At 38.5% G+C, this 14415-nt stretch overlaps 1 protein-coding gene across 1 annotated transcript in view; it reads left to right on the forward strand.

Moving 5' to 3' along the window:
* Window positions 1-14415, forward strand: part of UTRN (utrophin) — a 313286-nt gene that overhangs the window by 61213 nt on the left and 237658 nt on the right. The window contains exons 18-24 of the mRNA XM_062490124.1: window positions 1141-1228; window positions 3020-3255; window positions 3495-3675; window positions 6272-6417; window positions 8960-9172; window positions 13029-13142; window positions 14007-14162. Coding sequence (XP_062346108.1) covers window positions 1141-1228; window positions 3020-3255; window positions 3495-3675; window positions 6272-6417; window positions 8960-9172; window positions 13029-13142; window positions 14007-14162 — 1134 coding nt within the window. The remainder of the gene's footprint in view (window positions 1-1140; window positions 1229-3019; window positions 3256-3494; window positions 3676-6271; window positions 6418-8959; window positions 9173-13028; window positions 13143-14006; window positions 14163-14415) is intronic.

The following is a 14415-nucleotide window of genomic DNA, read 5'->3' on the forward strand; positions in this document are numbered from 1 at the left end:
CTTTTTCTGGTTTTTGAGCATTCTTTGTTGATGAAGACTTACTGGAGCTTTAGCAGGACCCGAATCTGCTTTTGAAATAAAAAGCAATAGTTAAAAATCTCTATATAAAGAGGCTCCTCCTTAGTGCTCTCGTGGCAAGTGGTGCTAATAGGAATGTTTGGAATGGCAGTACTGTTGGAAATAAAAACCAAACCAACTATCCCAATATTTTATTTATAGATCTTTAAGAATGTTTGTAGCTCTTCAAAAACGAGGCTCTGAGATGAGCACCAGATTCCCATGAACAGTACTGGTTTTAAATGACTGGACTGTAAGTGGATAGGACAATGTTTGTTCTTCCCAGCTGAGCAAATAAGTGCATGCTTCTGAATGCACTGTAGTAAGTCTAAACCAGAGTAATGACCTTTGACATGAGGTTCAAAGAAGTTTTAGTTTGGAGATACTTGGTTGTAATAACACAGGATATTCAAGTTGTGGTTTTGTGGCCGAGGAGCTCATCTTTCCTCTGTGGATGTATTCTACCTATTGACTCAAAAAGGAATATTCACCAATATGTATAACTGGTGGAAGGAGCTTTTTCCTTTAAAAATCTTGGTAGTCACAGAGAATTTCTTTCTCCAAATCTTTGTGAAGAAGAGTAAAGCACTAGCACTTCTGAGAGTGCATTAATAGTGTGCTATAGTTCTTGTTGTTTGGACTTCTAGGGAACAAGTCTATTGTTGCCTTCTACTGGAAATCACAGTAGAAACTGTAGAAATGAAGGGGCTATTAAGAAGAAAGTCTTTTCTCCACTGGTTCACATTAGAGAATTACTGCTGAATTTTTGTTCACAGGTGACTTTTTTAACTGGTGTCCCAATATCTTATTTTTCATTGTGGGATTGTCAAGCCTTTAAACAGTATTTTGTTCCTGGTGCTGTAGTACTGATCTCTTGCATGCCTGGTATTCTTGTGAGAGGTGATTCCTTTTTGTATTTGTTTTCTGCACAAGCAGAACTAGCATGCACCTCAAAAGGTGGCATATCCAGGACAATGATATGTTTTGGGTAGTAGTGGGAAAATAGTTATTGCTGGGTGAAAGAGGGAAGTCAGGGAAAATAACCCTTGCTGCCACTGTATTCTTTTGGGATTCACTTTGAAGGTGATTGAAAAGGAAAGAGCTGAAAAAAGCCAGAAGTTAGAGGAACTGAAACGAAGTGGACACATTCTTTTGGATCAAATGGGAAAGGGTAAGCAACTTGGAGGTCTTTCTCTTTTGTGATTTCATCAGTTGAGTTGCTGGGAAATAATATTAAAATACATTATCTCCTTCCTTCTCATTCCATTCTTTCCTTCATTGGTCATTGTTACTCTTACTAGTTAGTTATGAGGGTTTTTTTAAATTAAGGTTTTGGAAAAGCAGTATTATTATTAATTTATGTGCATGTGTTCATTTCCAGTCTTTCAAGGGATATTTTAAGAAATCATTTCTATTTCAGTAATAATGCTAGTTACATACTTTCAAGGAAGTGGTTTGATTTTAAGTGAAAGTTTTGAAACAATTGCTATAGGGAAGTGAAAATGTTGAAGCCAAATTTAAACTTGATACATGCATGTTTATCTTCTTTCATAGTTTTATCCATTTTTGCAAAGAATTGTCAGTGTGTTTTTAATGATACAGTCACAGTCAATGGTTATATTGTGACTAGAAGAGAAAAAGAAAGAAATCTGTATGATTGGGAAAATGATTGCCGATTAAAACCCTTATCCATGGGATTGTATAATTGACATCCATGGAAGCTGAACTTCTAAACTGTGCCAAAATCTTGTTTCATATTGAAAAAAACAGTGGAATGATATCTCTATAAAAGAGATGTTCATATAATCCAGAGGCTGTCTTTTAGATCTGCTGTGCAGTTGACTTCTGGTGAAGTTATTGCTGGTAGCATCCAGACAGGAGAGAGAGGATGGTATCACTGTCCTGCAAAATGACCATCATCCTTTTTGGAAAATGCAGAATTCCATTGGATTTGTCAGCAATCACATTGTTTTTCAGTCCGATGCTTTGCTCGTATGCTCCAATTTACTAAACATGTCCAGTCTTCCCCTCCTTGCCTGCTGGAGCTGAAGCTTTTTTGCAGTGGGTGCCATTGCCCTGAAGTTCATGGCAGAAAGCCACTGATTTGATCTGGAGTTTGGTTTATAAAAATTTTTAGATGTTCCTTGTTTTCAAGCCCAAACAGAAACCAATCCTCCCTTCCGCTTTCTTCTAACAGACCCTTTTAGCTGTGATAGGTCATGGTATGAACCAGCATCTGTTAACCATAACGAGAAATGCATAGTTGAAAAGCTGTTTTGTATCAGCAAAGAATAAGGTCAAGACTTTGCTTTCTAACTGATTGTCGTCCTAAAGGTTGGGATCTATAGAAAATAACTAATCTATAGCCCCTGGTTTTGTTAGGGTCTGCTAGTATGTTCTGCCCAGCTCAGGCTCACAGCCTTTTTCCAGACCTAGGCCCAGCTATACCTGTGTGGAATAATGCACAGCACTGGCACATTTGTACCTACAGCCATTTTTATCCTGGGACAGGCGCAGGCTGTGCCATAATAGCAATGACTGATCTTTGTGTGCATGCTCCTCCCCTGTGGCTGCTGTGGTGTTGGTGTGCCAAGCTGTGGCTAGAGCGTGCGCACAGGGATGTCTGTGGAGCAGGGTCATCAGGTGCTCTTGTAGAAGCTGGCTGGCTGCCCTGACCAGAGCTTTGGGCTCTACTTGTGCTTGAGTGATTCAGCAAAAAAACCACCAACCCTTCCTTGTGTCTTTCCTCAAAATTAGAGTATCTAACGCTGCATTTTACTAGAAGTACAAAGCTGAAATGATGCTAGTAATAAGAATAGATTTAGAGATCTTGGACCTGGAATCAAAGCGTTTTGTGTAGTAACGTGAAAGTGCATTGATATTTGAAGAGAGGAAAGGTTAAATGCCTGTTAAAGAAAATGTGTTGCAGTTAATATAACAATAATTTGTGTAATCTTTATAGAAGGACTTCCTACAGTGGATATAAAATCTGTGATGGAGAAAATTTTGTCAGGGTGGAAAGATGTGGTTCAAAATCTAGAAGAAGTGGCCAGAAAGATAAAGTACCAGGAAGATATAAATGCTTATTTAAAGGAAATGAAGGCGCTTGAGAAGACCTTAATTGAGAAAGATGACTGGCTTAAAAATGACTCTTCTTCAACATCCCAGTCCTCAGCAGTCCTGAAAGACTTGTGTCAGGTAAGTCTGGCCGAACTTGTTCATTTTGATTGGAAGCTGTTAGAAGCACAGGATGCCCCAGAAGAGCTTGGCCTAGTCAGTAAGATAACTCAGTTTCTAAGCATGCAGGGCAGCTGATTTGACTAGAAGATTTTTAATCTCTGTCACAGAACTGCTTCAGTGTTGTCACACTAGTAATGTGGATGAGCTGTGCAGCAGTAGTGTACTAAAATTTTGGTTTTGGTTTTTATCTTTTACAGCAGGAGTTAACTCATCTTGTAAGCCTGAGTCCACAGGTGGAACATTTGAAAGCCACCTGCAAGGCACTCACCTCTCAGCCCATGCCTCCAAATTTCATTCAGGATAGCTTGAATGGTTTTCTTGATCACTTCAAATTGACTTGTCAGAAACTAGAGGAATGTCACCGACAGCTGAAAAAAGGTAAATAAACATAAATACTTACGCTATCATAAAGTCTCCTGCTTTACTTGTGTTTTGATTTATTTTTTGTTTTTTTGAGCTGACTGAAAACTCAATTGAATTCTGTTAGAGTTTTTGTTTAGAGTAATGTTTATGCTACACTTTGTGTCAAACTGACAGAATTATTTTAATCACCTGGAATAATATAGCCTCCTCTATGCACAGTTCAAAAATCTATCATTCCATGGTGTTTAAAACGATTATACAAAGATGCAATGTTCCTGAAACCTCGTTTAACTACTTAGCAAGACATATTTAAGGTGGCTAATATAGCTCAGAAATCTGTCTTTCTCTGGCACTTACAGAAATAAATATTCTGTAATGAAATTCTAGAAATGAAAAGTAGAAGATTAGGAGAACCTTATAAAATGAAAGTGTGCATGTGAAATTTATTCTTTTTCATAGCTTTGAGCACATTAGTTATACATAATTCCTTTTGGAAATGTCATCTTTGAAGTGATTTGGAGTCTGGCTTGCTTTTCAGGCAGTTTCTACTTGGGTTGTTGTTGCATTAAAAATTACATTATGAGCATTCAAACCAGTCATGCTGGTTTCTAAAGGACTTAAATGTAGTGCATGAAATATGTAGTTCTGGTAATGCTTTACAGCTGAATAGCAACAGCACAGACCTGCAAGAGGTTTTTTTTTCCTTAGTTTTTGTTTCAGAGGAATTTGGGGAAGTGTTTTATTAACAGCCCCAAGTGGAAGAGCCTTAACACTCTATTCTGTGTGTAATAAAAATAGGCTCAATTACTGAATTGTTAGGCCATCTATACAATGTGTTGCTCCAGACCTGGATACTTCTATTATATCTGTGCAGAAAACTGTACGAATAAAGTATGTGTCAGCCATGTTCAAATACAAGGGTATGTTTTCATTCTTGCTGTGACAGGTTATTATTTTATAGCTGTTTTGAGTTCATATACTTGTGAGTAATTTTACTGCTATTTTGTATTTTGGTAACTATATATGATATGACTTTTTTTTTGTGTCACACATCACTTGACGGGTTATTGGTATACTTGAACCAGTTATTGCTTGATAGAAAGACCATATGTATTCTAACACATTAAATTTTTATTTGTGTGTCTTTTGAATGGGACAACCTGCTGAGAAATTATATTGCTGAAGAACAGAGGGAAATGTCAGTTCAGGGTTTTAGCTGTTTATTTACAGCATAGTTTGAATTGCTGCAAGGTAAAAACTTCCAGAGCTATGTAATTGGTGGAAACAGCTGTTGGTGTGACTTGGGCATTTGTGAACTTGGTAGGCTTTGACTGACAGAATGCCAACTCCTATGGCTCTTCTTTGAGCCACTGAGAATTCCCCCATGGAGTACTGCTCAGTCCCATCTCTATGGGCATCATGGGAATTGACTCAATATTTTTGTCATTGGGAAACTGTTGTAACTATTTTCTTCTCCTCCAGGATTTTCTGTAGTTTAGTGACAGTGCACCTATATGCCTTTTATTACTTATTTCCCCCCCTCTTTAAACTGATCTGGCTTTTTGAGAAAAAGAAAGCTGGATAACTCTGATTCTCTCAAAAATGTTGGCTCATTTTTATAAGAGGTAGGACAGTTCTGACGCTAAGCTGTTGAAAAGCTACCTGGTGAGTCTTAGATTAATTTTCACTTGTGGCAGTAACAAAATTGCTTAGGAATCCAGGGCCAGAGAATGTGCATACCACAGTACAGGACTTACGGGCAAAATCCTGTTTGCTGCAGTTATTCCAATTGTCTGTTTTCATTCTGAAATGGCAGTGAGGTTCTGCTTCCTGCCTGGGATTCCACACAGGGCTGGATCAAACAAATTTTGAGATGTGGTTGAAGATGGCAAGCAGATACTCCATCCAAACTTTAATTTCCTTTTAACTCTTCCTAGATAGTGTCTCTGTTCTGGCAACAGGCTGAAAGCTGCTTTTTAAATATATTTATGTGGGTAAATATATTAAAAAAACATTAAAAAAGCAACCAAAACACAAGCCCACACTAATATGTGTTTTATGAATTTATGTATATACACACACATATTTTTAAATGCTAGCTTTTAAATGTTAGCTAGTTCCTATCTATAGTGCATGTATTTTATTTAATATATAATGTATGGTTACTGTATTTGCTCTGATATGTTTTCTGTTTATAGCAGATATCTCTGTGTGTGTATTTGCAGGTCTAAAGCTTAAAAACGCAAAATACTAAATTTGGGTGGTTTATATATTTTAAATCCTATGTATTATTCTTGATAGAATAATACATAATTTAAATACTAGTGCCCCACTCACCCAAACAGATTTAGGTGCTGAAGTGTATAAAAAGAATTTCTGACAATGGAATTGTGTTTGTAAAATTTTTGGGAGGTTGTAATTCCATATCTATTATTATATTCTATATATTTGTACATTATATATTTAATATTTTTAGAGGGGAGACAATACTATCTGAAGAAGGGTTCTTTAGTTCTTGGAGAGTTGATTATGTTCACATCTTCTATGATTTGGGTTCAAGTGCATTTCCTTACTCTGTATTTTGTTCCTTTACTCTTTTACCCGGTACCAGAGACAGAAAGCCAGCCGAGCCGGGAGTACGTGGAATGCCTGCAGCAGCTGAAGGACACATTGAGTGAGCTGGAGGGCAAGCAGCACACCATTGCCAGTGGGCTGAACGAGCCCAGCAAGGTGGAGAATGCCCTGCAGCAGGCAAAGGTAACTCTCACCTTCGCACTGAAGTGAGGAAGTTGCTCCACTGCTGTCACCCTCTGTTCCCCTGCCTTGGTTTTGGTGGGGTAGGTAATGCTGCTCAGAAGGGTGGCAGGGACACAGCTGTGGAACCCACTTCTGGAGGTGACTTGCTGGGTTATCAGGTGAGGGTATCTCTGAGCCTGCAAGACTTCACAGCTTCTCTTGCTGCTTGTGCCAGGAGATAAGGCTGAGAGCTGGGACTGCTCAGCCAGGGGAAAAGGACCTCAGATGGCCTTGGTGGCTTCTCCAGGCACTCTCTGGTGTGCATGCACCTCCTGTGCTCAGGAGTTGACAAACAAATGTTAGGGGGGCCCCAAGAGCATCCCCCTTCTAGAGGTTGGGTTGGATCAGGTTGGTGACCCAATCGAAGGTCTGCTCCTCTGTTGCCGAGTGCAGTTGAAAGGAAAGCCAGGAGCTGGGAGCTGTCCCTGCCTGAGCAGCACCACAGTCATGCCTGTGCCTGGCCTGATCGGGCTCTCTGACCTTGGGAGGCCGTGGCCCTCCCTGGGGCAGGGTGGGCTCTTTGACCCTGCCTCTGCCCTCCTGAAGGGACTGTGGCGTGCAGGCTTTCATCCCTCCCCTCCAAGCATGGGGTAAAGCCCACCCAGGTGTGAGGGCTTTGCCTGCTTAAACTGTCTGAGGGTCAGGTGGGCAACAAACCCATCCTGCTGCATCCTGCTCAGGTGTTTGGAGAGACAAACTCTACTTCTCTGACCTCCAAACTGCCTATCAAAGGGAAACTGTGCTTGTGAACCATAAAGGTAATTGATACAAAAATTCTGTCTAGTAGAAACAGTGTTTTGTTTGCTGTTGTGAGCTTATAAAATAGACAAAAATTTATAGATGACAGATGCTTTGCAAATAACAGATACTGAGGCAGGGATGGACCTCTCTCCAGGGAGAGAATTCTGCGTCTCCAGTACTTTCCCCCTTTTGTTTGTTTGCTTGAAAAAACTCAGTAAATACTTCCATGCCTGTTCCACCACCCTCCACATTCAGAAGCATGTATTTTTCTCTGTGTGGTGGCCTAATAAGGCTGCAGGTGACTCTGGAAGAGGTCTTGAGCTCTGGTTGCTTGGTGCAAAGAGGTTGTTATATCCTTCTCCTTTTAGCAGAGTGACGATTTTTAGAAGTCCAGTAAACAGAGGTGTTAGTGCTTTGGGGGTTTTTTCAAACCAGGAGATGAAAACAAGCTTCAATTCTTTGTTTTTTTTCTTCAGTGTTGCTTCTGTATTGTTTGAACTTGGCAGAGATTTTCTGGTTCCATGTGCTACATGAGTTGCAATGGCATTTAGCCTTTGGAGGCTTGTCTTTTCCTGCCTCTGCCCAGTTTTCTTCAGAGACTAATTGCCTTGAAAGGACATACTAGTGTATGTGCTAGTGTAGGTGCTTTAACATTAGAGTGTGAGAAGAGAGGAAAACAAACTGTGAGAGGAGCTGCTTGTGGACCTTGGGGTTGTTCAGCTCCTTCTGCACCGTAGCAGGCACCAATAGTGCTTCATCTGTGGTCTCCTTCATAGAAAGCTCTTATTTTCTGTTACATACATTCCTCTTCCCAGTCTCATTGCTACCTCTCTACTTAGAGAGGTCTTAGAGGAACTGGCACACTTTCCAGGAAAAGAAACATGAAAAATGTAAAGTAGATTTGAAAAAATGAACACTTTAAAAAAGATTCTTCCTCAGTAAAAATACAGCAAAATATGTTTGTACATGCCTTGCTTGTACATATTAAATGTACATACTAGAAAATTAAATCCATTAAATTAATAATCATTTCATGTGTTCGTTGTGAATTTCCCTTAAGCAAATTTGAAGCATAGTACTCAAAATGATGAGTTCAATGAAATAGCAATATTTTTCATGTTTTGGCTTATACCTTCAGCTGTTATTTTTTGTATTGGTAAATTATCTCTTTCAAATCAAGTTACTCTTTATAACAGCAATGTCACAGTGAGTATATTCAGAATGTATCCTCCCTGTATCCCATGTGGGAAAGTAGTTTTCAAAACTTGAGTATCCAGAACTGTTTTTGTAACCAAGACAGTATATTTCACTTTATGAAACTTGGAAGAACATACTCAACTGTTTTGTGCGTGCTTTTAAAAAACAAATAAACTAGTAGGGGAAATGGAAATACTGAGGTCCTGGTCTGTCTGTGTTGCAGTTTCCTCTGTGAGTGCAGTGTGCAGCCATTGCTTTGTTGACTTGAGTGTCAGTACTGTGCGGCACACAAAAAGCGTAGATGCTTGTGCATGTTGAGCTATGAGGCCAAGCTTTGCTACCCCTTCTGTAGTCTCTGCTGCTGCACCAGTACAGCAGCTGAAGGTTTTGCTGCTTAAAAGGCTATCTGGACATCTCTGCTGCAGTAACTGCTGTAACTGGAGCATCACTCTTCACTGAGTCTTCCCTATGCACAGCAAAACTATTGACGTACTTGCACTTGTATGTAGGTGTGTGCATATTGTGTGGCTAATACTGGAAGGAGCCTGTTTTTTCTTTGTTATAGAGAGTTTGTGAGACACTGGAAGCCCAGAAGCCCAGGGTAGATAAACTTGCTGAAGAAACAAAGGCTTTGGAGAAGCATGCATCTTCGGACATAAAAAACACCTACCTGCAAGAGTTCAAGGATGTGCAGGGACGCTGGGACAAGTTAAAGCTCAAGATTTCCAAAGATGTCAAACTATTGGAGGAAATTATGCCCAAGTTGAGAATATTTGAGGTAAAGTGGAAGGATTTTTTTGCATGACTCAGTTGCTTTAGAGAACTTCTTTCTCTTGTGTTCCTGCAGGAGTCAGAGAAACTGATTGAAAACTGGAATGTTGATGATCCACTAGTCTGGCAGAGGCTGAAAGCATATATAGTGTATTTGTAGCAGCGTAGAAGTTGGAATTCTAATAATTCTAATAATATGCTGAGCATATTATTTTGTCTTCCAACATAACTTCTTTTCACTTAAAATTAGTGTCCCTCTCTTTCCATAACCAAAGATTATGTTAAGGTCAAGGATGTGCCAGCTCTGCTGTTGATCCCAGTAGGGGCTGATCATCTTCAGTATGATTGGTGTGAGATGCCCACTAGTCTTAAAGTGTAATTCCAGTAATGCCTACTACAGAAAACCTGCTTCTTTAAGTGGGGTTTTGGTGAACAGTAATGAAGAATTAGTACAAGGAATGGAGCAAAAGGAGTAAAGAAAATGCTTAGGTATAGTGACTTTTCCAGTTCCAACCATGACCCCTGAAGTGACAGGAAGGACAGTTAAAAAAATGAGAGTTACTCAGCCCTCTTATCTTTTTTCATAAATATATACACATGCCTATTAAATACTGCAAGACAGAAAATCTCACTGTTCTGAGAACAGAATTAGGTCCTGAGCAAGATGTTAGAAACTTCCCTGTTACCTTAAAAGTAAGTACAGAAGCCAGAAAAGGAAATTATAGCAGAAGAACCAGTAGAAGCAATTATTAAATAGTTGCTTTATAAATATTGAACTATTATTATCATTATTAAGTAACTGAAAAAGAGAGAAATACCTATTGATGATATCTGTTGAACTATTTGACTTACACTGTATTTTCTTATGAACTGTATTTTTAAGTACACTATTCCTGTGTTTTCTAAATGTTTTGCAAAGTTTTCAGTGGATGGACAGTTGTGTTATATTCTCTGATTTTTTTTTTTTCCTTTGGTACATATCTATACAGAGATTTTTGTAGTCTAATACTACTATATAAATGAAGTGACAGTCTGGAACAAGTTGAATACAAATGCTGTGGACAGCACTGGACACAGCAGGATGTAACTTGTACTGCAGGAAAGATTGGTATGGCAGCCTTGGTGTGTAGTTCTGGTGCAGACACTAAACTGGACACACGCATAGTTTGTACAATGGCTGGGTGGGATTTCCTTGGCTGCAGAGAAGTTGAAGTCCCTGGCTATTAAAGGAGGGGAAAATTAACATGTGGATGGGAAAAAATAAAAGTGAATGTCAGTGCTTGGAAGATATGTGGTTTATGTTCAACCGTATACAAGTATTAGTTTGTTTTTAATGTTTTTTTTTTTTTCCTAAAGCACATTTTTTCCTAAATCACATTTCCCAAAACAACGCTCCTTACATTTAGGTTTTTGAAAAGAAACAATGTAAATATTTTCATTTTAGCAGTGAGCAGACAGATGAAGGATGACTAAGATGCCCTTGTTGGTCTGATGAGTTAGTCTGAGTCAGTGACAGAGCTGCCTGCTGCTTCTGTTATTTGCAATGTGACAGAGGCTCCCCCAAGCTGACAACACATGCATTAGTGACACGAACTGGGAGTAATGTTTTACTGGGACTCTGTAATACTCATGTGGTGGGAAGAGTAGAAGAGGCTCTTTTTATCAGTTTTGCGTCTTGTTTTTTCTAGAAGAATTTTTCTTTAACTTGTATTGTTATCATACCTCTAGTAATGCATAGCTTGCTGTGTCTTTGGTTATGCATCACTTTCAGATAGTTTAAATCTGCTGCATGGCTGTACATCATGTGGTTTTTCTGTGACTGAACAAGTTAAGATTCTGCACATTTGATCTTTGCTTCTGCCTGGAATAAATGTCAAAAATTGATCCTGAAGAAGTGAAGCTCTCTAAGGAAGACCTTACAGCAGCATTCCAGTACCTAAAACCTTTGAGAGAGCTGAAGGAGAACTTTTTATATGGGCTTGTAGGGATAGGACAAGGGATAATGGGCTCTAAAATGACAGAGGGTAGATTGAATATTAGGAAGAAATTCTCTACTGTGAGGGCAGTGAGACACTGGAACATTTTGTCCAGAAAAGCTGTGGATGCTTCATCCATGGAAGTGTTCAAAGCCATTTGGATGGTGTCTAGTGAAAGGTGGCCCTGCCCATGGCTGGTAGGTTGGAACTAGATGCTCCTTAAAGTCCATTCCAACCCAAACCATTCTATGATGAGGATGTTCATATCTAAAAATTGTGAGCTCTTGTACATCAGCAGCCTACACTGGTTATTTGACCACTGATAATTATTTACCTGTGCAGTGAAGGAGCATTTACTTAATTAAACTTTTGTAGGCTTGGCTTGTGATTCAGCAAGTTATTTAAATGTGTGCCTAACTTTGAGTAATCCCACTTAATTCCCTTCAGCTACTTACGTAAATAGCTTATTGTAAGAAAGCTAAATTAGCTGTGTGCTAAAGTGCCTTGTCAAAAGGCAGCCTTTATAAATACGTATTTTTTTACATTAAGCCATGGTTCGCTGTTAAGCATCCTAGGGTCTGTTTTTTGGAAAATGATTTTCAGGCTAATCATCTGCAGGAAATTCCCCCAAAATGGAAAAGGAATGAAGAAAATGTCGTGACTTTGACCTGTAATGGTAGCATTGATGTAAAAATAAACACAAACTTAGTCTAATGGGTTTTCACTAATGCAGACATTTTTTGAGAAACAGTGTGTAGCATATTGATCTTGAAAAAACTGTTAGTGTAAGGTTTTTAAGAAAATGAAGTGTATACTTTCCTCCTCTGTGACATGCAGAGTTGAAGGTGAAGCTGATGAGCTGTTCTATGATGATGATTGTGTCAGGATAAATAGATGCCATCTATTAAAAACTCCAACCTAATAGTCCAAAAATGTCGAGTAAAAGTCCAACTATATTAATAAAAAATGTCAGCCACATAAGTTGGTTGAACTAGGGGAAGGAAAATCCCTCTTTTTGCTCTGTGTTCGTTTTGTTTGTAAGGATGATTTGGAACATCCACGATTGCATGGGAAGGAGATGGCAGTGCTTCTGTCTCCTTCCCTCCCTCTTTCATATACCCTCATTGTAGGGTATAAGGCAACTGCCAATTGTTAGGTCTCGTAATTCTGAAATTGGATGTGTGTTTGCTTTTTTTCCCCCAAGAGTTGCTCTAGTGAGTACAGTAGCTGCTATTGTCCTCAAATAGGCTGTTTTTTTTTTTTTATTATTATTTCAATGATTAGTCTGGTCCTCTGTTTTTTTCCATTTATGTGTGTCTTATGCAAGTGGCTTTCCCAGCATGGTTTCTACCTGAAAAGTATGTTTAGCATTATCCACTCCTCTTTTCCACATATGTATTTTTATAGGGCCTTTTTTTCCCTTTGGAGTGCAGTTTTCAAACAAGTGTGAAACAGTAATGCATTTTTTTTATCACAGTTTTTAGGCATATTTCCTGCCTTCAGCCAGGTCCTTCATGTGAAGAGTAATCACATAATTCTTGAAGCCATGCTCTCCTCCTTACCTGATCCTGTGCTTTGGTGTAGTAGATAGCCTGGAACAGTGCAGTGTCACTTAAACCATGCTCTGGTGGATGGAAGAATATCACTACTGTGAATTTAATATTTATATAAATTTGAGAACAGAGAAATTTGGGATACCCCTCTTCCCCCAAAAAAAACCCAGCAAAACAAACCAAAAAATGAAACAAAAGTTGGTCTGATTCAAAACCAAGACTATGCCAGCAGCTTGTAGAATACCCTTTGCAAGCTGCTAGATGTTGAAATGCAACAGCCATGCATTCTTCATCACAGCAATGTATCAACTGTTCCTTACTATGTTTGATTTAGACTGACTCAAAAGTTGTTCAGAAGTGGATGGATGGGGTGAAAGATTTCTTAATGACAGAAAAAGCTGTTCAAGGGGATACTGAAGGACTTCAAAGGCAACTCGACCAGTGCACAGTGAGTTTTCCTCTTAAAAGGAATCTTTTGAAATAATAAGTAGCATCACTACTTTATTATTTTGCTTATATTATTAAATACTGTCCATAGCACATTAAGCCCACCAGAAAAATTGTTTTATCTTTCTTCAGGGCTATTTGAGTTGGTTTATTTTTTTGCAACTATAATATTGTGCTTTTAATAATAATTTTTTATTATAATAATAATTTTTTAAAAAATATTTCTGTGCTTTTCAGACATCTTCACTGTAATTATAAATACCTATCTACAAGTTGACATTATTTCCTCTATATAAGGTTTATATGTTTTCCAATTTTTTGTGATTATGGAATTTAATCTGTGCGTGAAAAGTGCCTTCTGCATTAAATTTCCAAGGGCAGTAAAAGTAAGAAGCAAATAACTGATAAAATCCTAAAGTTTAGAATTGTATCTTACAAGGAAGATTCCTGGCTAGTCAGTGGCATATAATGATCACAATTACATAGAATTTAATCTTATAGTAAGTAATTGCAGTGTACCTTCACACATTTGTTTCCAGAAGAATATAAATTGAGGTACACCAGAAATAGCAGAATATTTAGTGTGTGTAATCTTCAAACTTGTGTTGTTTTGATGTTGGCATTTGGCATATGAAGATGTGTATTCTGCATATGGCAAGCTGTATTTTGTTCTTTAGTAGCATAGTTCTGATGTTTTGAATCACTGAAGGATTGTTTTAAGCAGTCTGGTATTGATCTGATCACAGTATTGTTCTGCTCAAAGAAGTTTTTCTGAAATAATTGAAAGTTGCAAAATTATTGATGCTGCTGTAAATTAATATAATATTTTGCTGAAGAGCAACATTAATTTTCTCTGTGTGTTCAGATGTTTATCAATGAAATGGAGACAATTGAACCATCACTGAAAGAGATGAAAGAACTAGAGGCTGCTTTAAGAGCTCAGCCTATTGCAAGCATAAATACTTGGACAAAGTCTAGGCTGGTAGACTGCCAAACTCAGTGGGAGAAGCTGAGCAAACAGGTGAGTTCTCCACTCGTTGCTAGTGCTTGCTTGTTACTGCAGCTGTGTGGTGGTGTGACATTGTGAGGAGTGTGAGGAGGTGAAGCAGTGGAACAGTGGGATGAGAATGTTTTACTTGTTTCTCTGGAAAAGTGTCTGAAGTCCGACTTGAATACATACATTCCTTGATACCTGACTAGAAGGAACAAAACAGTCTTTAATTGTTTGCAATTAAAAATTAATTTGTTCACTTTGCTTTACGCTGCTCTTTCTG

This window comes from Cinclus cinclus, chromosome 3 (assembly GCF_963662255.1).
Source record: "Cinclus cinclus chromosome 3, bCinCin1.1, whole genome shotgun sequence".
Taxonomy (NCBI): Eukaryota; Metazoa; Chordata; class Aves; order Passeriformes; family Cinclidae; genus Cinclus; species Cinclus cinclus.